Source organism: Panthera leo, chromosome B4 (assembly GCF_018350215.1).
Source record: "Panthera leo isolate Ple1 chromosome B4, P.leo_Ple1_pat1.1, whole genome shotgun sequence".
NCBI lineage: Eukaryota > Metazoa > Chordata > Mammalia > Carnivora > Felidae > Panthera > Panthera leo.
The window spans coordinates 102,003,472-102,028,778 of NC_056685.1; the positions used below are offsets into that span (position 1 = coordinate 102,003,472).

The 25,307-nt window shown below is 37.8% G+C and overlaps 1 protein-coding gene across 1 annotated transcript in view; it reads left to right on the forward strand.

Moving 5' to 3' along the window:
- The window catches only part of SYT1 (synaptotagmin 1), a 351,099-nt gene that overhangs the window by 139,596 nt on the left and 186,196 nt on the right, over window positions 1-25,307 (forward strand). Inside the window, exon 2 of the mRNA XM_042947239.1 lies at window positions 818-1,000. Coding sequence (XP_042803173.1) covers window positions 835-1,000 — 166 coding nt within the window. The 5' untranslated portion in view covers window positions 818-834. The remainder of the gene's footprint in view (window positions 1-817; window positions 1,001-25,307) is intronic.

A 25,307-nucleotide genomic window follows, 5' to 3' on the forward strand; every position in this document is an offset into this window, starting at 1 on the left:
ATTTTGGAGATAAACATTTAAAGTAATTGAATACATTAACTTAATAGAATAACTCAATAATCTAATCAAGATGAATCAACAGAAATGGTTTGACAGACAAGACATGTTTCATCATCATTTCCTTGATACATACAGTCAATCATGCCACATTTACAGTGGCTTCAAACATTTACCCAGCAAGACAACTGAATTATTGATCATAGTATTGTCTACAGTAAATGTCAAAAATAAATGACTGGGAGGAAAATGTACCATCAATAAATGAAATTCAAAAACTTCTCTAGGACACTCCTGATATCTTACAGTGTCCATGTTATACTAGTATTCTCTATAACCATTTTAAAAATAACTAATATTTTGAATGCATGCTATCATTTATCAACATTTTGAATATAAATATTTAATCTTTCTTTCCTTTTAGAAAATACAAAATGTTCAGAGTATAGAGCATATATGTTGTCAGCAACTGTTTCATACACAGTTCTGTAATGTACAGGTTAGAAGTTAAATCTGCACAATAAATAACTGGCAGTATAAACAACTAGTAGATTTGACAGCTCACATAGTATTGTTGGGACAGTGTTTTCAGTAAGTATGTCTGGTCTTACCTTCTAGGAAAGACTCTCCACCGTGGTTCCATAAATACTTTATGAACCAACATGAAGTAATATGCTAATGATACACTATTTACCCAGGGAGCAGGTGCACTCTCTAATGTGTTTCATCTCTGGTACACCTTTGATGTGGGATCAGTTAAGCCATTTTGAATTGTTCTTTGTTTTATTTATTTATTTATTTTGCTTCCCTCCCCTCTTAGATTCACCTGAACCTAAAATGGTGAGCGAGAGTCACCATGAGGCCCTGGCAGCCCCGCCAGTCACCACTGTTGCGACTGTCCTACCACATAATGCCACAGAGCCAGCCAGTCCTGGGGAAGGAAAGGAAGATGCCTTTTCGAAGCTGAAGGAGAAGTTTATGAATGAGTTGCATAAAATTCCACGTAAGTACTATATATGGTTGGTAGAGTAAAAATAAATGCTTAAAAAATGATCTTATGCACAGGGTGTGTGGGGGGGGGGGGTGCCAGGGGACAGAACTCCTCTTAACTTACATTTGATTTTTGTTAATTGTTGGCATGGTAGCATTCCAATAATAAAATGGAGTATTAGAAATGGAATATTCTTAAGTCTTTAAATATACTTTATACATGAAAGCCCAGTTTATAAAACATTTCTACCTTGTGTTTCATGCAGGTGGGGTCTTTTTTAAATGTCTATTTTTCTCTAGAATACTAACGTTTATGAGTTTACTGTTTATATTTTTAACTTGTATTTATGAAATTATTCCATTATAAAGATTATTCCCAAACAATGGCTAAAATGGACTTTCCAACATTGCAAGCTTGATTTCCTTTAATTTACTAATATATCAAAATCTTCTGCATGGTTTTTAAATTTTTCTTTGTTCTCATCAGGAAAACCTAAACAAAAAACAATAACCTGTAGTTAAGCTTATTTGTATGAGTGCAGCACTAAGTTCAAAACCAGTGGTGTTTAAATCTGAAACAGGTTTTTTTTTTCCTTCAGATGTGAACATTTATCATGAACTAGACATTTTTTTCAGATGCTGGGAAAACAGATTTTCCCACAAAGCTTATTCTAGTGAGGAAAAGAATAAATCCATCTAGATGCAAATATATATAGAAAGTCATGTGGTCATAAATAAGAGAAACTAAAGAAGAGTAGGTGGGATATGGAAGGGCATAGACGGTAAAACATTATTTTTTAGGATGAGCAGGGCTGGTTTCTTTTGCAAGGAACCCTGGAAGAAGTGGAGGGGGGGGAGTTATAAAATGTAGGAATTCTGGACAAAGGCCCTTAGGCAAAAATCTGCCTGAAACAGCAAGGAGCCCAGTGAGCCTTACATAGAGTGAATAAGGTGGAGGTGGGCAGACTGGGAATTCAGATTGTAGCACAGGCCGTATCATGTGAGCCTTGTCGATTATTCTATGTAACTTGGATCTCCTATGAGTGAAACAAAATGCCTCTGGAGGGTTTTGAGTAGAAGTGTCCCAGGATCTGACTCAAGTTTTTTAAAGATCATTCTAGCTACTGTGTTGGAAATGGGCTCTAGAAAGACAAGGACAGAAGATAAACAGGATGTTGCAATAATTCAGGTGAGAGATTTATCAATCCCTAAGAAAATTATTCTATAAGGACAATGAGAAACCAAGTGAAAAAAAAAACTACAAGGAATCAACTTCTTATCCATCAGTGACTAACAATTTATTGATCTGTCTACTGTTAACAAATTCAAGTTCATCCGAGAGACGCTCTCGGCATAGTTGCCAGTAATTACCATTCTCAACAGGAAGATCCATAACCTAGTGGAGGTGGAGATGGCCCAATAGATGAAGCCCTAGGATGAGAACCACAAGTTCTCTTTCCTGCTCTGCTACAAAGCTGATGGCTGATCCTGATACAACTTCAAGGTCGTAACTACAAGACACAAACCAAAATGCATGTATCATGGGGGCAAACTCTCACTTGAATATTTTACCAAAATGATTGCTTTAAGAGAGATGAGTTAGCAGAGAAAGAAATGAATAACATCAAATAAAATGCATACTCTGCCCGGTCTTGAACACCACCATCTCCTTCTTCAGAAGAGTAAACAATATGAGTGGTATGGCAATGTTATCAACTATAGGATTGAATATTCCCCATGTAGCCAAAAAACTCATTCTCTCCTCTCCTTTAGGCTTTGCCTAAATGTCATCCTCTTAGTGAAGGACTTTCTCAACCATTCTACTTAAAATGATAACCCATTCATCCCACCTCATCTTTGCCAGCAATTCCTGTCCTCACCCTTGCTTTCTCATCATAGCACAGCTTTGCAGATGGTGCTATTTATTATTTGTTTTTAAATTGCTCTGGCTCCCTCCAAAATAGCATAAGCTCTATGACAGCAAGGAATTGGGTCTGTTCTTTGTGGGGTTCGAGCGCAGGTGGTGCCTGATACACAGGAGGCACTCCGTATCTACTTGTTGAATGAATAAATGAATGAATGTCAGTTTAACTTATGTCCTGAACCACCCTAGTAGACTTTGAGGTCTTAAGATGCTGAAAAATCAAATCATCTTAAATATTTTTAATTTTTAATGCTAGGAATTATTCCAGTGCTTGACTGTGTCATTCACACTGAAAAAAGCAAGTTGTTTTCATCTTTATAGTGACACTTCCATCTTTTAGCCTTTCCTACTTAGAGCCAACCATTCTGTACTTTGTATTTCCCTCCCATTTAGCAATAAGAAAACAGGCAGCTGGAAAAAAGTTATGAAATGCTCCCTTCTTTCCTTTCTTTCCCTTGACTAACCTCATTTCTTCCCGAGCTATTGACCCACTCCCATGTCCCTTTCTTAGACACTGGGCAGGAGACCCAGGTGATCCATTGTTCCTCCATGGAGGTTTACTTTTGATCAGCAATCTAATAGAACTTCAAAGGATCTGGGTAACTCCTATGAAAATATCATGCTGCTAGATCTATACTTGATTTAATAGAAAGGAACAAGTCAACTACCTAAATCTTAAAATATTACGGTAAATTAGAGTTAGAAAAACTTATATAAGTACAGCCATGTAGTTTTATCAAAAATTCATAACTGCATATTTTACACCTTTATTTTAATCTACCACAGTTTTTACTGCCTGTGTAAAAAATTTCTAATGGGATGTATACACAGGGAGCAACACTAAGCAAAAATAAAACATATCCTGAAAATCAAATTCCTTTAGGAGCATATGTTATGTAAAGGTTATCACTTTTGACTTGGCATAATCTAGTGTGACACTAATGACAGGTAACAAATTAGAATATTAATTGATTTCAGTCTCTGAACTAAATCTTGGCTATCTGGCAGATGTGTTTTTTGCAAAATTGATAGCAAACAGCTTTAGTCTGTCACTTGAAATTCCCACTTGTGAGAAGAGAGGTGTCACAATGGCAAGGAGTTTGCATGTCATTAGTTGGGTAATCTGCACAGTCCAGCATGGAACATATTCAAACCAAATTGCCTGATGATATCATCCATAACACCATGGGGCTTAAAATTTAAAAAAAAAAAAGGAAAAGGAAATGGTACATGCTGAGCATTTTTATCTTTCAATTCATTCTGCACACTGTTATCTAAATGAAGCAGACAAGGTTTTTCAGAATGTTTCTTTATTTTGCAACTTTGATTGTAATATGACTGGGGTCATGGTTGGTTTGTAAAGCATGAACTCTGTGTCATCCAAATAGCTGTGATTAAGGTTTTGATATTCATGAGCTTCTTGAAGTAGAGTGCACCCTTCCTTGAGCACAGCAGAAAACCAAATATCCACAACCTGTCCCTTAGTGCAGAGTAAGAGTGGACGAAGGGTAATTGTGTAATTTATGCAGAAACACTACTGGATAAAACGTTGAATGGAGGGATGGAAAACACAAGCTCTGGACTCAGACTGCATGGGTTCAAATCTAAGCTCTACCACATACGCGTGCTGTGACCTGGAATGTTCATCTTTCTGGGAATCAGTTTCTTCCTGTGTAAAATGGGGATGAAAACACTATCTCCACCACAGGTTTGTTGGGTAAAGGGAGCAATGCATACAGAGCGCTTAGCAGAGTGTGTGGCACGGCGTAAACATTCTGTAAATGTTAGCTAATATTAAACCCAAGCTGTCATTTTAACAAATCTATTTCCATGTTAGAAAAGCCCACAGTTCATGTCAGGTAGAAACCCAAATTATGAAAATTCCAAAAACTTTGCAGCCAAATATGTGCACCTTGCATTCTCTAAACCCACTCCAGCGATGCCTGACCTAGGAAGATGAATTCTCTCATGGTGTTTCCTCTGCCCATTATCACCTCCAACTTTCCCTTTTTCTTTTTTAACTCCTGTAATTTCACTCACTCTTTCATTCCTTTTAGCCTATACATATGCTCAAGGTTCACATATCTGAAAGAGCCTAGCAAAATTTGGCACACAGTAAGTGCTCAAGGAATGTTCATTTTTCTTCTTTCATGCACTAAAATTTTCTTCTCCTTACCTTACCTCTCTGTCAAGTTACCATGCTGTCTTCTTCTTTCGTATCTACACCAAAATTTATTGAAAAGCCTAACCTTGATCCCGACATCTATTTCTTCACATCCCATCAATGACTCACCTCCTTCCATGCTGATTTCCATCCTGCAAGTGACGTTAAAATTGTTTTCACTTGAGTCACCAGGTACATCTTGATGCACGATTATGAAGGTTATGATCAACCTTCGTTCAGTCAGATATTTTTGTATCACTAGCACTATCAGCCATCATCATCTGTAATTCTTGATTTCCAGGTCCCTACCCTCATTTTCACGTCTTCCTTCTCCACCCACCCTTTCCATTCTTTCATTGACTGGTCCTCCTTTTTCATGGTCTTCCCTTCCCTAAAGTGGTACAGGATTGAGGATTACAATGTTAACCCAGTTCTGGGTTTTTTTTGTTTGTTTCTTTTGTTTTTTCAACATGCTCTCCCTGGGTGATCTCACTCACCTAGTCTTTCAAATAAGAGATCTCACTATTACCCTTGTCTCCCTTAATCTATTTCAGCTCCAATCCTATACCTGCAATTCATTTAAGTCCTGTTAATGCTGTTCATGAAAAACCTCTCAAAACCTGCCAGCACTCTCATGGTCCAGTGTCTTCTCTCATGTTTTTCTCTCTTCCTGGACTCCCTTTCCCCATTAACACTGACACATTCTTTTATCATCCAAGAACCAGTTCAGATGTTATCACTTGGATGAGAAATTTCCTCATTTCCTAAGGCAGAATTATGTGAGTCTTCCTCCAACCTTCCAAAGCACTTCATGAAAATCTTTATCTTGGTTATTTGGTTTTGTTTGGGGCCTGTCCTTCTCACTGAAATGTAAATTGCTCAGAGATAGGAACCATTTCTCACACAGGTTTGTATTCCCGATACCTTGAAAATATCTGACACCATGCCAAAAACTGTATAGATATTATCATATTACAAATCTTACTATATCAAACATTATGCCCAATGGTCTTTGTGTCATGCTTGGAGAGGCTGATCTAGGAAATAATAGTTTTCGAACCATTTTAAGCAAATGAAATATTATAAAAGCCTATATTTATAACATGAATTAAGCAAATCAAGCTGCTGTGGTGAGTTAAAAGTGTCTTCCTCGCTCACCCTCACATCGGCAGCAACAAAGACACCTAGATGTATGAAACACCTTTGAAAGCAGTGGCCTGGAAAAGGAGCAGTTAAAGCAATGTTATCCCTCATAGCAACAGCCAAAGACACCCGACAACCAGTAGTGATGTAGGTGGTTAAGTATGGCACAAACAAATCAGTGATGAAAAACGTAGTCCAGTAACTTTGTTTTCCCTCAAGCGACTGCAGGATGAACATAATATCATTGTCGTAGATCACGTAACTGCTTTATGTTAATGTCGTGAACGTAATGCTGATGCAAGAAGAATTTCAAGACTAAATGAAGAGAAAACCCTTAGGAACATACAGGAATCCATGGCATGTGAATAACACAATTACTGTAATGATTGTCAGTCTTTAGGGAGGACTTAATGTGGAAATATGTGCTGTGCATTCTGTAAAATCAACTTGCATTCTGCCTTGTGAAAACTCTACTAGGTGAGAAAAACTATCCTCATTTTACACATGAGAAAGCTCAGGCTTAGTAAGGTAAGTGGTTTGTCTAAGGAAGTTACACATGGTACAGATGGTCGGTACAGAACTATGTCAGGAAAAATCTTGCAATTTATGACTATGCCCTAACAGAACATCACCGACTGCAAACCATCCCCATCATTCCTCATCACAACTAAGACGTGAAACTATTAGGGTCTTTTGTGTCTGTGCAGATATATTGCTTGATATTTGTCTTTTGATAGGTTTTAATGTTTTGCTAGGTTTCAAAAGACTGAATACTTGGAACACAAATTTAATACTAATTAAGAGTTTCTCATTACATTATCTGGATTTGAAGCAGGTACTCATTCACCTTATGCTTCTGCAATTCTTTCACTGGCCCCACTTACTCAGACTGTCATGTTGATAACTCATGACTACCCAAGTACTAATCATTAGATTTTGTTTCGTTGTACCGATGAACTCTGTAGATGACTCAGCTTCAGTTCTCATCTGTTGACTCAATTCTTCCTCACACTTCAGAAAAGCACTAGCTAAAAGGTTAAATGTTATTATTCATTGTTAACTTCTAGTAAATTGAAATATCTCTAAGTAAAAAACCTTACAATAACGATGAGTGTTATTTTCAGGGCAAAGCAAGTCCTTCATTAATACTGAGGGGCTTCAACAATGCAATGGCTGAAGGAATCAATTGGGGCAAGAACACTGAGGTATAAGGGTTACAATTCATCACAGCACGATGTAGTAATCTGTGCTTATATTCAAAGGTTTTTCATTAAATTTTAGTTTATTTCATCATCTTTTTAAGTTTAATTCTGGTTCAAAATGTAGGAAATATCTGTGTGTGTGAATACAGACAGAGAAAAATATTTAAAAGCCCCCATTGCTAAAAACTTAATCCGATAGCACTGAGTCAGTTTGGTTCTCAGTAGAGTTGGCATGGCCTCCTGCAGAATATTCTGAATATTCATCGGGCCACATTTAGAGTGCTAAAAAATGGGCATACAGGAAAGCAACTGGCATTTAAAGGCCATGGGCCTACGAGCGTACAAATCTTGCAATGTGAGACAGTTTCACACAATGAAAACTATTCCCACATTCTGCACAATTTTCAAAATCTCCATAGGACACACGTATAGAAGGAAACCCTGTTTATAATTATCTAAGCCGAGAACAACTTGACATATAAACATAGCACAATGTGGTTTTGCAGGATTTTAATATAAACAGAATATTCTAGCTTTTAGTGTAACATTCACCCAGCTTCTGATCTTTTATTTTCTCCCGATTTTTCAAAATCTCCTCTCTTACTTCTCTAAATCCAAAATCCCTTTTAGCAGCTGCAAGCATGTGATTATTTCATTGCATCTTCCAGTATAGTTATACCTGAAGATCTTCATAGTGAAATAAATTCCATTATAAACTTTCATTTTTCGTTTTTACTTTCCTTATTTTCTTGATTTGTAAAAATTATATATGTAAACAATTTGTATTATTATTTATTCTTGGTGAGTAAAGGAACATTAGAAAATATTTGTTATAAACTGGGACATTGTGTATAATACTGATTTTAAAGTCTGCAGTAGGATTCCTTCAACAGCCTGTGTTCAATGTGGAAACATAACAAAGCATATGCTACTGATATTTCAGGAAAGTTGTTTAAATGTGTCCTTGAATTTCGTTTCCCTCTCGGGTGCCGATTATGCATAAAATTCCCCCAAGAAATTCATGCCTTTCAAATGAACTAGTGTTGAGGGATTTTACAAACTTCCAAAGCATAGGTAATACAAAGCGACAGTGAACACATAAAGCCACCAGGCGTATTAAGATCTCAGCTAAGTTTCTAAACCTTATTTAGCTATATTCTATTAGCATTTCAAAGACATTAAGTACATACACCTGAGGACAAGGGGAGTGGATATTTTGGACATACAATAAAAGTAACTCAGAAACTGCCTTGCTGAAATACTTTACAAATATACAAATATATTTTTAAATAGCTTTAAACGTCCACTCCTCAACTTATACCAGGTGCATGTCAAAACAGAGGAACATTTTCACGAGAGGAAGCCTGAATCCAAATGGAAATGTATAAAGAAAGCAACAGAAAGAGAGAATCTGAGAGACCCTGGCTTTCTCCTCACTCTTAACGATGATGTAGATCTTTTGTTGTGGGGCTGACAGATTTGTGCCAGTTTCTATTCAATCGGACAAAGAATTTAAAAGCAGAAACCAGAGGGGAGAACTATGATGTACTATTACGTATAGATCTTTAGCACTTGACTTTATTTTTTTGTTCTGATTCTCATGTATGAAAATACTATACTGAACGATTTAAATGTGGTATCTTCTGATCTCACATGCATCCCCAGTCTGCCTTTTAGGTGAACTTAGAGAAGTATAAACAATTTAAAAGACAGTGGCCCATTTACAGGTTTCCTCACCAAACACTTTGAATGAAACTGCTGTCCTGGTAGAATTTCAATCCATTTAAACTCTCTCCCTTTTTCTTTTCTCTTTCTAGCTGTTTGCACACATATGAGTTAAAAACAAAAGAAGGGGGGCAATGGTAAACTACAAATAACAGAAACATATTTGCCTTGGTAAATATGCCGTTTACCCAAAGTAGTGTGTGCCTGTCCATGGAAACTTAGAAAAGATCCAGGATCTCAGTGTAGTGAACCTCAACTGACTGACTTGTATTGCTCAATGCCCTGAAAGTAAATTTTATGGTAATAATTTCCTTTTCATAAGGATAAGATCGACTTCTATAAAAATCAGGAAACCATTACAGTGAATTAGAAACATTATTGTTATAATCATGTAAATATTACTCCCTAAATTCTTCAGTACAATTTAGCAGCCCTGAATGTTAACACTTTGTCCAGAATGCTATATAAATCACTCAGATTCTGGCCCAGTATTAGTTACTAACCCGAGTAGGGACAGCATTGTTTGCTATGACTAAAGGCCAAGGTGTGAGTTCTAGAGTTGGTCTGTCTGGGTAGGAAATCATGGTCCTGTCATTACTAGTGTCTGACCTTGGGCACATCATTTAATCTCTTTGTAAAATAAGAATAATAATAATAACCTCTGGGAAGGTACGAGCATAGTGGTATTAATATATAAAGTATTACATATATAAATAATATTCAAAATTCAAACTTCCAATATATATTTATATAGCACCTACTATGTATGAGGCTGTAGCACATAATTTTAAGGCCTTGTTTCTAGGCCTTGGTGGCATTATGGATTCCTAATTCTGCCAGAGGACCTCTAAATTAAAATACTTTAGCAAGACATCCATGACTTTTTATGAGACGATCTGATATGGCTTGTACACACATTCCCAGTTCACGGCCCACCCTTCACCCACACACATTTTCCTTCAGCTGCACAGAAATCCTTAGAGTTACTGAATTTATTATCCAGAGTGTTCCAAGCTTCCAGGTCTTGGTACAAATTCTCTCCTAAAATGTCTTGCTTATCTGGCTGGACTGCTTCCAGTTATCCTTCAGAACTCCACTGCATTTTAAAGGTCTTCCTGTCGCTTCCTAATCTATGAGTGAGCAATTCGCCTTTTGTAATAAGTCTTCATTTTATACGCGTTTAGAATTCTCACTTTGTATTTTACTTATCTGTGTTTTCTCTCTTAACACCAACCAGTCTACCTGAGACCAGAACACTGTCCTTTCATCTTTCTGTCTCCAACCTCAGCACGAAACTTGGTTCACAGTAGGTAGGATTATTCTCCTCTAGCTCAAAAGATCCTAGATAATCATACCATCAAGAAACAGGCTTCCACTCATAGATCCAGAAAGCAGATTGGTGGCTGCCAGTGGCAAGGAGTTGGTGGGGATGGGTAAATTGGAGGAAGCGGGCCAAAAAGTACCAACTTGCAGTTACAGGATAAGTCAGTCTCAGGGATGTGACATTCAGCACAGTGACTCCAGTCAATACCGTGTTGTATATTTGAAAGTTGCTAAGAAAGTAGATCTTAAAAGTTTTCATCACAAGGAAAAAATGTGTAACATGTGTGGGGATGGATGTTAACCAGATTTCACTGTAGTCATCATTTTGCAATACAAATACCAAGTCATTATTTTGTACACCTGCAACTAATGTTATATGTCAATTATACCTCCATGAAGGGAGGGAGGAACGATGGGAGGGAGGGAGGGAGGAACGGAGGGAGGGAGGAACAGAGGGAGGGAGGGAGGAACAGAGGGAGGGAGGGAGGGAGGGAGAGAAACAGAGAAAGGAAGAGGAGAAGGAAGGAAGGAAGGAAGGAAGGAAGGAAGGAAGGGAGGGAGGGAGGGAGGGAGGAAGGTGTCCTACTGGAAAGGAGTAATAGTAATACTCAGAGGTGAAATTTAACATTACCCAGGACTAAAGACGGGCTTACCTACAGAGCTATTTTGCTTTGCCTTCAACCACACAGCATCATACAACCATCTTTTCTCTTTCATCGTCTCCTTATTTTTCTCTTTCCTGAAACTTTCTGTAACTTTGTCATTTCCTGTTCTGTTTTCTATCCCTTTGGCCTGTGCTGAGTAAAACCATTCCCTGTTTTATTCTTTGGCCTGGTGGCAGCCCAGGCTCATTCACCACTAAGATAGAAGCAGCCACCAAACCGGTCCACAGGGTAAATGGTTCTCCCCATAGGCATTTTCATTCCAGTGGAGATCTGGGACTTACTTTCATCGTTTAGTTTTAAAAAGTAATATGCTGTATTGGAATGCCTAAGAAACAAGATGAACTCATTTCTTCTGACCATTGTTATACAACACAGCCCAGTTTCTTGTGCTTTCATTGAGAGTTCAAAGACAACTGAGCGTGTTGTGTTAACCGCAGCATTCCCAGTAATGGTTACTTCTGTAAGGCTTTTTTGGGTGAGTTTCTCTGTTTCACCCGATCAGCTACACAAAACATTGCAGTTTAGTTTTTCAGCTACTCTTGGTACCAGTAATGCCACAACTGTAGATATCATTTGAAGTGGTGCTTTACAAAGGCCTCCCAGCCATTTTCTGTCCACACCAACTGGCACTGTTCCATGTCACCTCACCTTTTTACAGCTGCTGGCAAACACCTACCTTTCTTCTCCATATTTGCTACTATGGCTCTAATGCAGTTTACCCGGCTGCCTTCCAGCAGAGATCTGTTTTTGCTATTTTGCACTAACTAGTCTTCAGCTCTAACACCAATGCCACTGATGTGAAAACCCAGGCACTTCCATAGAGTTTAAGCTTAATAATGTTTCTAAAAGTTGAACATGATTTTTCCCAGTGCTTCCATTGCAAGAAAACATGTAGACCATTCTCCAAAGTCAGTTCTTCTGCTTTTATCTTCCACTGAGGTTTGATGCAGCTTTTGCTCCTAGCTGGATTACATGGTTTGGCCTTTCACCCAGCAAGAGACAGTTGGACCTATACATAAAAGGCACCCAATACCCTTACTGATACTCTCTTCTCCCTTCGTTTCTGATACTTCACATTCTAATTATCTGCCTTTCTTTCTGAGTGTTCTCTTTCTCTTTGCCTCCTCCAAGCACTTACAAGTATGTACTTCCCAAGGATCTGCCTCTGGCATTCTTCTACCACTATGATTTCTTCATAATTTCAGAACTTCCAATCCTGTCTTTATGTAACTCATACTCAGAACTCAACCTCTACCTTTGATGCTTCTACTAATCTCCCCCTCTAATAACTTAAAGGAATTTAATTAATTTTATTAAGGAATGGTTTACACACAATAAGATGAACCCATCGTAGATGTACGGTTCTGCACACTTTGACAATATATGCAATGTAATCCTCACTCAAAAAAATTTCTCTACTCCCTTTCCAGCAATTTCTGCCCTGGTTCTAAATAGTGACTGATCTCCTACCACTATAAATTAGTTTTGACCGTTCTAGCATTTCCTAAAAACAGAACCATATACTGCATAGTCCTTTGTGTCTGGTTCTGGTTTCTTTCACTGAGCATAATATTTTTGAGATTCATCAACATTCTTGTATATATCAGCCATTCTTTTCCATTGTTCCAGTAGGATTCCATTGTAAGGATACCCACAATTTATTTACATGCTAATGGACATTTAGGCCATTTCCAGTGTGGGGCTCTTAAGAATAAATCTGCTATGAATACTCTCATGCAAGTCCTATAAGCAGGGATATATGTTTATGTTTCCTTTTCTCTTGGGGAGTACCTAAGTGTGGAATTACTGAGTAGTATAGTATTTACATTAGATTCTAAAAATTGTCAAACTTTTTCTAAAGTGGTTGTATTATTTACATCTCACCAGTGATGTATGAGAGTTCCAATTGTTCCACATCCTGGAAGTTTGTACTGTTTGGCCAATTATTGCCCCACTTGCACTACCTGGGCAAAGTTTTCTTAAAAGGACACCACAAGCATTAACTATAAAAGAAAAAGTTGATAAACCCAATTTCTTCAAGAATAAAGACTTCTGCTTTTTGAAAGTCACCATTAGTAAAAAGGCAAGTCACAAACTGGGAGAGAATATCCACAATACAGTAATAATACAATATTAAATAAAATATATTTAATGAATAAGGTGCTTCCAAAATATATTTGGAAAAAAAAAACTCTTACAAACCAATACAAAAATGAGCAAAAACTCTTAACACGCAATGTAAGAAGATACACCTGACCGATAAATTCATATAAAGATGTTCAACATTTTTAGACATTAGGGAAATGCTAATTAAAGCAACAATGAATTCCATTTTTGAAGGCTCTTTAAAAACCATACATCTATATACGGCATTTGCAATTGAAGTTAAGTACATCCAAAACTAAACTCATCTTTTCCCTCAGCAAAACATTTACATACACATATATATTCCTCTAATCTGAAACTTAAACCCCTAGCATCACCTTTAACCCTTGCCACTTTTCCCCCCATTGTCCAACTTGTTAACAAGTCCTACTACCTCATTCTCAGTCTCCTCTCTCCTTTACATTCCCACTGCTACTGCTGTATTTGGGTCCTCATCCATATTACAGTCATTAGAGCCTCCTAAGAGGTCTTCCCACAACAATTTTCCACTGTTAGCCAAACCACTGTACATACATTTTCCAGATGATTCTTCCTGAAGCCCTACTCTGAACACACAAGTCTCTTGCTCAGATACCTTTAGTAATTCTCCCTTAGCCAACTTTTGAATTCCCTCATTTGTTATCCAAGACCCTCTGTAGAATAGCCCCAACTACCTTTCCAAACTTATTTCGACTTCTCTCAACTGAACTATTCACTGTTCAACGGATAAATGCCTACATTTCCTGCCTTTATACCTTAGTCTATGGCATTCCTACATTTGAAATACCACTACTCCCATCTCTGCATATCCAAGCCTCCGTATCCTATAGGATTAAGGCTCAATTAACATGTTAGCTTTTCTATAATGCTCTTACTAAATACCCATATTATTCCTTTAATATGCTTATCTTCCACCATGTAGTAGTATTATGTTCATATCTTCCTTGCTGGACTTTAAGTTCTTAAAAGATAGCCTCATTTCTTTCCTTCTCTAGACCACACGCTACATGCCCTACAGAGAGTAGGTGTCAATAAATGTGTACAGCATGGATGAACAGCTGGTAGAGGAGTACCAAGTAGAGTAAGTTTTCATTTTCATAATCTAAGAGGAGAGATAAGATGTGCATAGAAACAGTAACAATAAAAGACGTAAGCATGCTGAAACCTCAGAGATGTGTAGGGGAGTCATCAAAAAGACTGCAAAAGTAATTAGGAATTCATTTGGAGAGGGCCATCAATATCAAATTAAGGAGCTTAGACTTTATTTAATAGTTAAAGAGGAGCCAGGAACCATTCAAGATATTTAAACACGGAAGTAACACAATTACAGTTTTGTTTCAGAAACATCAGTCTGGCGGCAGTGTGTGGGTAGGACAGATTGCAAGGGGAGGGCCTGGAAAGAGGCACAGGCAGAAAAGAGGTAATTGAAGGAGCACTGCAGTTAATGAAAGCCTCATCTGCTGTGGAAGGAAAGGCACGGATGTGACAGACTCTGCGAACATGCAGTTGCCAGGCACTGCAAGCGGATGTGAGGGTGTCAAGGCAAAAGAAAATAAGGACTAATTCTAGCGAAGCTGGGTACTGTGGCAGGGTCGTGCCCTATAGGGAATAAAAATGCCAAAGCGGGATCAGCATTGGAAATTGAGGTCTGCGAGTTGAGCACATGTAAATTTAGGTTGTGAAAGTGGGTAACTGTAATTATTAAGAAGGTATAATAGGAGGAAAAAGAGAAAGTGAATGACAAATTCTTAACATATAAAACTCATGGATGAATGAAGACACCGATGAACAAACAGATGAGCCCATAGAGTAGTGGGTCAAACGGAAGTGCAGAGTGTCATATAAGGGAAGTAAGAAGAATTTCTGAGAAACGGTAGCCAATCTGATCCGAAAGAAACTTATTAAACATACTCCTGTGAAGTCTGGGAGAAAAATGCCTCAGGCATTTAATCTGCCCTGATGATATTTTCAGTCCAGTGGAGGACAAGGAGCAGATCTCATCATCACCATCACTGCCAATAATTTGAGTAATGAGAACAGGCCCTCATCAATATATAATGGTTTGACCAATTATTACTCATAACAACCCTGTTGTTTTTTTATGAGAGTGTAAAGAATCCTTTACTAGGGCATAGTGAAGCATGTACATGTAAGCCAGGCACGAAGGAGGGAGAAATGGTATGGGAATAACAGAGAAGGAGTTAAAAGAAAGAGGTGGCCCTTCCACTAGGCCTTGAACCAGACGAGGATTTTCATAACCAAGAAAGTGACAGAAGGCCAATCCATAATGAATGAGAGGAGTTGTTCAATATGAGTTGTGAGTATCATCACAGAGTTTTATGGTTGACAGTTTGGTTGGTATAATTGGATTCTTAGATACATTGAATGATGTGATTGGAAGAAAAAGCACGTGACCTCATTTTTGAGGACACCTCATGCTTTGCTAAACTGGTCCTACCTTACTTACTCTATAAAACCTAAGGCTTTATGAAATTTAAGGAATAGGGTATGATCTGACTTTTTTTCCTTTTTTGACCATGAGAAAGAGTAATTAGAGATATAAGCATCCAGGTATGGCAAATGCTATAGATAGATCACAGAAGATTATGCCTGAGAAAAGGCCAGCACATTTAGATCTCTTTGTTGACCTTGGAAAATCTCATTTCATTAGAGAGCTAGAATCCAAAATCAGCTTGCTGGGTGTGAGGTGACAAGCTAGGAAGTGAGAAAGCAAAGTGAGAAAGTGAAAGCAGTACATGTGATCGGTTCACTCCCGAGAGAACAAACAGAATTCTAGCCCATGCACTTATCAGGATGATGAGAAATTGGATAAGTGTTGAGGCAGCGAATAGAATGAGAGAGAAGGAAACAGACTGTCTGTCGTTATCATAGGCAGAGCTAACTCTTTCCTGGCTGCTTCTTAACACCGCCACATGTCTACACCACTAGGCCTATCACTCACTAGTCCCTCACGTGTTTTGCAACAGAAGTTACTTGGGAGCCTGGAGTTGGTGATAGTCTACTAACAGCTAGAATGTTAGAAACTATAATCCACTCAAATGACTAATGCGCTTTGACTGTAAAGTACTGCTGAGGCCATACGCCAATATATTTGGATGATTTTTTCCTGCTTCCTTGATCAGAGTCTCCCTTGGACTTTCTACAGGTCTCATGCCTACGGCACTTGCCAGTTTTATTATTTTGTTCGAGCAATTTGCCTTATTCTTCCAGATTAGTCTAAATTCTTCAGGGGCAGAGATGGACATTGTCATATATATTGTTCCTAGAAAGTAGAGAGTAAATAATTACTTATTGAATTAATTTGAGACAATGTTTTACTATTATAAATACATACAAAAATGGCTTGTGGAGAGATATGTTAGTTTTCTAGTGCTGCATAAAAGGTTACAACAACACAGTACAACATAATAATGTCGACCAATACACAATAATCTCACAATTTACACGGATCAGGAATCTGGCATAGTTTAGCTGGCTCGGGGTCTCATAAGACTGTAGTCAACATGTCAATTGGAATGTAGAAGGAGGACTCAGAACCGTCTTCCAAACTCCTTCAGATTTGGGGGAGAAAGTCAGTTTCTTGTTGTAGGATTGAGACTTTCACTTCCTGGAGGTGACCTTTTCAAAGGCAATTTACAACACGGCTGTTTGTTTCATCAAAGAACATCTCTCTCCCAACTAAGGAAGGACTCATGTCCATTCTGAAGGGCTTTCACCTGATCAGGTCAGACCCACCCAGAATTATCTCCCTTTTGATTCAAAATTAACTGATTTGGAGCCTTAAATATATCCCTACACTCTTGCCATATAAAGTAACCTACCCACACTCAAGGAAAGAAGATTATAAAGGGGAGTGTATACCAGCAGTGGTAAGGGGAAGGTAGGGAGAAATCTTGGGAACCATCTTAGTGTTCTACTTACCACAGATTTGGAAAGGCAAAGAGCACAAGAATTTTTACTTAATGAGAAGCAATAGAGATTTTCTTTTCCCTAATGTCAATCTGGACTATGTACATTTATTTTTTTTTAATAAAACTAAGTGGTTTGACCTGGAAACCATCACTCTTACTGTCATTTTGTTCTTCATTTTGGTGGTATTTCATTATAACCACTAATATAGTATATTTTTGCAGCATTCACAGAAGCCAGTTATAGTGGTGAGATATTACAGCGCAGATTCTTTGGGATCTGAGCAATGTGAAAGAGTGTGAAAGCTAAAGCAGTTTGCTATTCATACCTCTCAGTCTAGCAAATCCTTCAAAGGTTCTGTTTTGGTAATGGCAATTAGTTCATTTCAACAGGTTTCAGAGTATCTATAAAAACACCATTGGATCCTGAGTTGGAGATGCTGTTCCAATTCTAAACTTCTGCTTTAAGAAATTGACGAAGAGGTAGAGTTTCTGTTTTTAGTATGAGCCCACATGTAGGAGTTAGAAGTCTATGAGCTACTGTGAGCTACTATGAGCTATACTCGATATGATTATTAGAAATTCTAAGTTTGACATATTCTTGTTTTAAAATAATTATGTGTTACATATTTAACACTCTCCTTTATAAGAAATATGCATATGAACAAAAATGTGAAGGAGATTACTTTATTCTTTAAAAAAAGGTGGGGAACAGGGGGTGGGTGGGAATTGTCCTGTATCAGTAAAGCCTTCCAAAAGACTTAAGGTTTAGATTCTTAACATACCTTACATTCCAAAAACTGTTTCAAACACACAGGAGGGGAGCCTCTTAGCCTTTCTGAAAGGGACATCTTTCTGGGGAAAAAGGAGTTTTCAAAAATATTCAGAATCTTATTATAAAAATAGAAGTTATTTTTAAAATCCTAGTAATGAAAATTTTATTTTAGCCATGAACTGCTAAGAGTGGAAACTCATTGTTTACTGGTTTTGAAACCAGTTTAATCCTAAACCATGTCAGCCAAATAATGAAGGTTTACACAGCCATCTCTATTACATGCATCACATTTCTACAAGGAGTTTGGTTTCTTCCTAGCACTGATTGTGAAAGAATGCTAAGAAAATCCTACGAGGAAAGACTATAGAAAAAAATTATTTGTTGAATGAGGAATTTTTCACACTGGCAACTTTTGAGTATGTTTTTCAAAACAAGAATTGTGTTTTTAAAAACCAGGGAAAAATAACTACATAGAAAATAAGTGGTGTTGGTAGAAAGAAAAAATAACGTATTCACATTAAGAAATTAGAAATATATTTTAAGATGTAGAAGTACATAGTAGGTGTTATGGGTTGAACTACTGAAAAAGATATGTTCAAAATCCTAATTCCAGGTACCCAGGAATGTGACTTTATTTGGAAATAAGATCTTTACAGATCTAATTAAGTTAAGATGATTTAAAGGAGTAGGGTAGCTCTCAACCATATATGACTTATGGCCTTAAGAGACACTGAGACAGACACATAGGGAGAAAGCCACATGGCAAAGAAAGCAGAGATTGGAATGATGTATCTACAAGGCAAGAAACAACAAAGACGACCCTGAACACTAGAAGCTAAAAGACAGACATAGAACAGATTAGAACAGATTCTTTCCCATAGCCTTTAGGGAGAACATGGCCCTGCCTACACCTTGATTTTGGGACTTCTAGGGAGAAAAGACTAAATGTTGTTTTAAGCCAACCAGTCTATGGTAATTTGTTTCAGCAGCCCTAGGAAGTTAATACAGTGGCCAAGTTGTATGAGAATCATCTGGGTTTTTGCGAATGAATGATAGACCACTTCCCATCTCTGTCCAAGTTCATTCCCAATCACCTCTCTTCCAGGAGAGAGTGTCACTTGACAAGAAGAAAGGTGCTAAGGGGTTAAGGAAGCCAGAGACTTCATCTACTTCATCCTCCCTCAGGCTATTTAAGTGTACTTTCAATCATGTGAGGAAGTAAGGTGTTGGCCAGATGCACTTTTGCCCAGAGGGACTCCCCCATGTGCTGAGCTTATTGGAAGCACTTTATGCACTGTAGTTTAATTGTCTTAACAGATACCACTTGCTGAATACGTTCCCAGGAATCTACAGGCACGGTGCATGATCTGACTTATTCCTTCCAACAACTCTATGAAGTAGATGCTAATACTACTCCCAGTTTACAGATGAGGAATTGACAGTTAGGGAGATTTAGTTACCAAGGCCAATCAACTATTAAGTAGCAGCAGAGGATTCAGATGGAAGCCTGAACGTCACAAATCCATCCAGACTCTAAATTCCCGCAAGATGCTTTCTCCTCCCAAAACATCCATAGTAAGACTGGGTGTTGTATTTAATTTTTAACTTGTATATGAGGGTGCTATAGACTGAATGTTAGTGTTCCCTCACAAGTCATATGCTAAAACCTAATCCCAATGGGATGGGATTTGGAGGTGGGACCTTTGGGAGGTGATTAGGTCATGAGGGTAGAGCCCTCATGAATGAGATAGTGTCCTTATAGAAGAGAATACTTGTTAGATGCTTCTGGTGTCTTTACTAAAAATATTTCAAAACAAAATCAGCGCAGCAAGAATGAATTTGAGAACCTTACTGAGGACCAAGGATGCTAAGGTTGGGAGATGCACTGCAGAAAATCTCATCTCTTTTCCCAGTTTCCAAACTCAAGGATCATAAAGCCTTAATACTGGCAAGCAGGAGGTCTCAAGCTAATGGTACCAGAGTAGCATAAGTTGTTGCTTAAAAGCAACATGATTGACCTTATTATTATTATTTTTGAGAGAGAGAGAGAGAGAAAGAGAGAGAGAGAGCACATAGTCAAGTGAGTGGGGGAGGAGTAGGCAGAGAGGGGGAGAGAGAATCCCAAGCACTGGCTGAGGGGATCAAATCTCACAACCTTGAGATCATGACCTGAGCCAAAGTCAAGTCAGAGGCTTAACTGGCTGAGCCACCCAGGTGCCCCTGCTTTTAATGAGTGACTTTAAATGAAATGTTAATTCTCAAAAGTTTACTCTCTGTGTTAAGTATTCTTATCTCAGAAATGGAAAGCAAAGTCAACAGAGCCATCAAGAGGATAGAGGAATGCCAACATTACAAATTGAGTTAGCACAGAAAAGGAAGAAGAAAGGGGAGGTGAAAAAAATGGGGGCAGGGGAGCAGTAAAATTACACTAAATAAAGCTTAAAAACCTAATATGTTTTATTACATAAAAGCATAATGCTATGTACTCTAACATAAAGTAAAATAATTAGTCATCCATTTAACCCGCTTTCAAAACAGACTCATGCTACATTTTGAAATGTGTTGGAACAATTGATCACTTAATTTAAATTACTGTCGGGGCACTTTCAAGTACTGTAGTGAAGGATTTCCCACCAATCACTATCTATGATCTCTGCTCTGCTTTCCAGGCCTAAAATTAACATGTCTTTGTGAATACTTTCATCACTACCACTGGCTCTGCCCAGGCTGCACCCTCATAATCTTCAGTTTACTAAAGTGGTTTTTTCTGTTGCTCCTCCAGAGCCTTCCACGTCATTTCCTGCAGGGCTTTTGCAGATACTTTTTTTTTCTCTCTTCATAGAGACTTTCTTTTTCCATGCACTTCTGCAGGAAACATCAATATTTTGTCATAAAACTAAAGAGATCTCTACTATATTAACCTATCATTGACCTCCCCCCACCAAGTTTTAACACATTTCAGTTTAGTACTTGGTGAGCTAGTAAAACTGGGCACCTAATTCTACTTTTGAACAGCGTTTTTTCTGAACCTTGATCTCCCTCTTTAGTTTCTTACGTGGTAAAAATGGCAAGAGCATTTTAAAAGTTGCTCCCAAACCTAATCTGATGAAGTAGGCACCAGTCTTAGCAAGTAAATGCAACTCCTGGAAATTGTCTCCGTGGAGTGGCAGCTATTATGGCTGCAAAATGCAGTATGAGCAATGAGTTTTTTCACCAAGGACTCTCAAGTTGCTATGTCTTTGTATAGAGGCCATGCTTAAAAAATATTACCTTGCTCTTTGCTTGAAAACTCAAATATAAATAAAAAACTTTTAACCTTGCTTTGACTTTTTAAGCAGAACATTTTTGTGCAGAATTTCACGAGAGGTGACGTTTATGGGAAGAAAAATATAACTGCAAAGAATTGTGGTAAAAAGAAGGGAAAAAATGGAAAATAATCTTTTGAAATCATTGTTAATTCTTACCATTATTAGGACAAGCTTTTGTGAGGAACAACTCAGCAGAAAACCTCAAACTAGTATCCAACTGCACCAAAAATGACGTTTTATATAAATTATGTAGAAGACTTCATAGAGAATAGATTCTAGAGATTGGGGGGACATATTAGAGGTCAATTTCCAAAAGATGAAGGTCCTTTTGAGGGTACTGGGTACAGTAGATATTTTAGGACATGGTAATTGTTTTGAGCATGAAAATGAGTGGTGAAATGAATGTGAAAAAATGATTAACACTCTAAATCTAGGGAAAGCTGAGAGAATGGGGAAGCAATGATAACTAGTAAGTTCAGAGTATGTATGTCATAGAGAGAAATGGAGATAAACTGTACCAGTGAGTAGAAACCAATTATCAATGGCCTTGCACACCAGGCCTCACAGGGGACCTCTGAAGTATTTTGAGCAGGGAAATAACCTGAGCAAAACTTAAGACAATTCCTCTGGGCATGTACTTCAGAATGCACTGGGAAAGAGACAGGCTAGAAGAAGGGAATCACTTAAGGAAGTGATCCAAATAATCTAGGCAAGAGGTATTAAGAGCCTAACTTGAGTAGGGGAAATAGGTATTCAAAGATGGAAACCTAAGTACAAGACATCATTCCCTTTTCCAACCTGGTACTTATTTTTGCCTCCATTCTTTTGTTCACATTGTCTGTCGTTCCCCCATCAGCTCTACATGTGTGGATTCTGTACGTCCTTCATGAGGCCATTCCAATTCTTCTATTCTTTCTCTGAGTTTCTACATTTTTTTCTACCTTTGCCTCAGAGCCAATTATCATTAATTCTATCTTGTATCATAATTATCTTTGTTCACCTCTTATTTCGGCTACTATTAGTTCCTAGGAGACTGAGATCACCTTCAAACAGCCTCCTGGCTAGAACAAGATTTCAGTATAAAGGTGACAGAGTGTTTGCTCATGTATAAAGTGATAGAACTCGCAGTGTATACTTGGTGGGTAGTCAAAGAATAAAAAGCAAGAGTTTCAAAGGTGGAGGGATATTTTTTTAACGTAAAATCTGAAATCTGATTCCACGTCTCTAAGAGGTAAGGGAAAGTGAAAATAATTGAATTTAGTGATTATTTTATCACATGTGACCTTCCAATGGACAGTTTTATAGAGAAGACATTATGACATCAGAGAGGGTGCTCCAGTGTCAAGGGCTATCAGGTATGTTTGTGTAGCTACATACCAAATGCATTCTCATTTCTTCCATTTACCAGCATATTTGGTTCACTGCTATTGAAAAGATATCTGAAGTTGCACACCAGCAACTCACGAGGTACAATTTATGAGGTAGGAATGATTTTCACATAGACTTTACAATATCGTTTTTAAACATTTTTGCATTGAACTAACATAATACTGCTGGGGTATATCAGGTATAATGCAAAGTAGCACAAACAAAATCAGTGATTCACAGCACTATGCTGTGAGGGAAACAATTTATGAGGCACTATTAAAGACAGTAAGGTTATTAATATCTCACTAGCAATTGGAAAAAAATGAAAACATATACTCCCTTCACACATGGTAAATTGTTTTGCTACCACCTACACATTGGCATTTGATCAGTCAATATTTAATGAGTGCCTGTTGTGTGCTAAACGACCTTCTAGAATACACAGCAGTGACAGTTGGGGTGGAGGTAGTTATAATACAATAGATTCTTGTAGCACATAGACATAGATACTCAAAAGCCTCACAGTTATACAAGAAAAAAAAAATTCAAAGAGTTGGAGAACATTTTCCAGAGCAGGAAATCACAAAAAGGACAGGAAACTATAGTAAAAACTATGAATTTGCACTGAAGGAGCACACAGCAGAAAAATGGTAAGGGCCATCTGGGAGGATGAAAACATTCCTCATGAAGAAATACATTTGGAATTAGGCTTTCAGAAAATGAAGGTCAGTGAAGCTCTTACTGGTTCAAAAAACTAGCAAAAGTTAGTCCAACTGGTTAAGTCAACTTTTTAAAGTTCACTGTGGTAGAACTAACCTCATTTGACCCAGTTAGTTTCACAGGTCCTTTTAATCCCACCCAGGAGGCCCCACATTGTAGCAAGTGCACTAGTCGCATAAAGATTGTTCCAAGACTAATAACATTTCTGAGAAAATACTCAAAGTTCAATCCTCCACTGGATGGGAGAGTTAACATTTTTTTATATCAAAAAAGTAGGATTAACTCTAACTGGGAGGAGACAGAGAGTACACAAGAGTAGATCACTTAAAAGAGAAGTGTGTTATAAAGAAACAAGGACCCGGAGCGCTTGGGTGGCTCAGTCAGTTAAGTGCCTGACTTCAGCTCAGGTCATGATCTCACAGTTCATGGGTTCGAGGCCCATGTTGGGCTCTGTGCTGACAGCCTAGAGCCTGGAGCCTGCTTCAGATTCTGTGTCTCCCTCTCTCTCTGTCCCTTCCCCGCTTGCACTCGGTCTCTGTCTTTCTCTTCCTCAAAAATAAATAAACATTAAAAAAAAGAGAAAGAAACAAGGGCCCAATCGAGGGGAAAGTTGGATTGGGCAGTTGATGGAGAACCTCCATTGCACCTGACATTCTTAAAAGAGGGAAAGAAAGCACTAAGAAAAATTATTTGAATAATAGTATGAAAGCCAAAGACCTCTCCTGCCTCTTTGTTTAGGTATGCAAATATGCAAAGCATGGACAAGCACTGAGTTTGTAAAAGGAAGAAGTAATACCAGTAATTATTAAACCCCAGGGTTAATGCAGGCTCAGATGATGCTGAGACAAACATCACTTAGTCAAAAGTTGAAGTCAACTGGAGACTTATGACAGATAGGAAATGAAAGTGAGCCCTGCAAAGGAGGTTGTTGATAGGATCAATTCTAACATGCAAATGATTATATTAAAAAAATCTAAGAACTCAGCAAGAATTCATGAAACCAATTCATTTTCTGTTTATGGATATATGAGATTCTTGACAGACTAAACTTATTTTATGTTTCTGTGTTTATTTTAGTTATTTTCCACCTCCCAAACATGTGACCTGGAGCTATATGACTTTTCTAGGCTTAGCTGTTGAAGAGCAACCACTATGTGACTTATTCCTGCTTTTCCTCACATGTTCCTCAAAGTCTTCCATCCCAAGAGTCCCAAGTAAATGGTGAGAAGACAAAGCCATTGAAAGGAAACAGATCCCTGGGGACATACACAATATAATGAGGGAGTTGTTGCTTAATCAGATAGTTGGAGAGAGACCAAAGGTAGTTTTTTTAGGCAAATGACCAGCACAACATTGAGCACCGATAAGTGGTGATTACCTCCAGGAAGGAGGTAGAAACTAGCATCCGATAATTTGAAGATATCTAGGCAGGTAATGTGGTAGTTAATAGCAGAAGTTCAACCACAGGGATAATCTCACCACTTTGGATAAATCAACAACAACAACAAAAAGACGAAATCTTCAGTCCTGGAAAAGACTTTTCATCCCAACAGCAGTTTAGAAGAATAAAATCCCATTGTAGAAATTGAACTAGAATGTTAAAAATTAAGATTTTGAAGCCCATACACTGGAGGTAGATCTCTAAATCACAATAAGGCTGACAGAAAGCTACAACTTCAAGCCACCAGACAAGAAACAGATTACACTCTGAACCTTCTGACAGTAATAATAATTATCATTAGTTAGTAATACCAGTAATTATTAAGTACTTTACCTGAATCTTATTTATTCCTCAAATAAACCTATATGATAGGCATTATCTTTATTTCCATAAGAAAGGCTAACTCCCTCAAATTTACACAGCTAGTATGTAGCCAGAAAAAAAACAGTTCTTAAAATGGTATCTTTTTTCACACGCTTAAGGGCCAA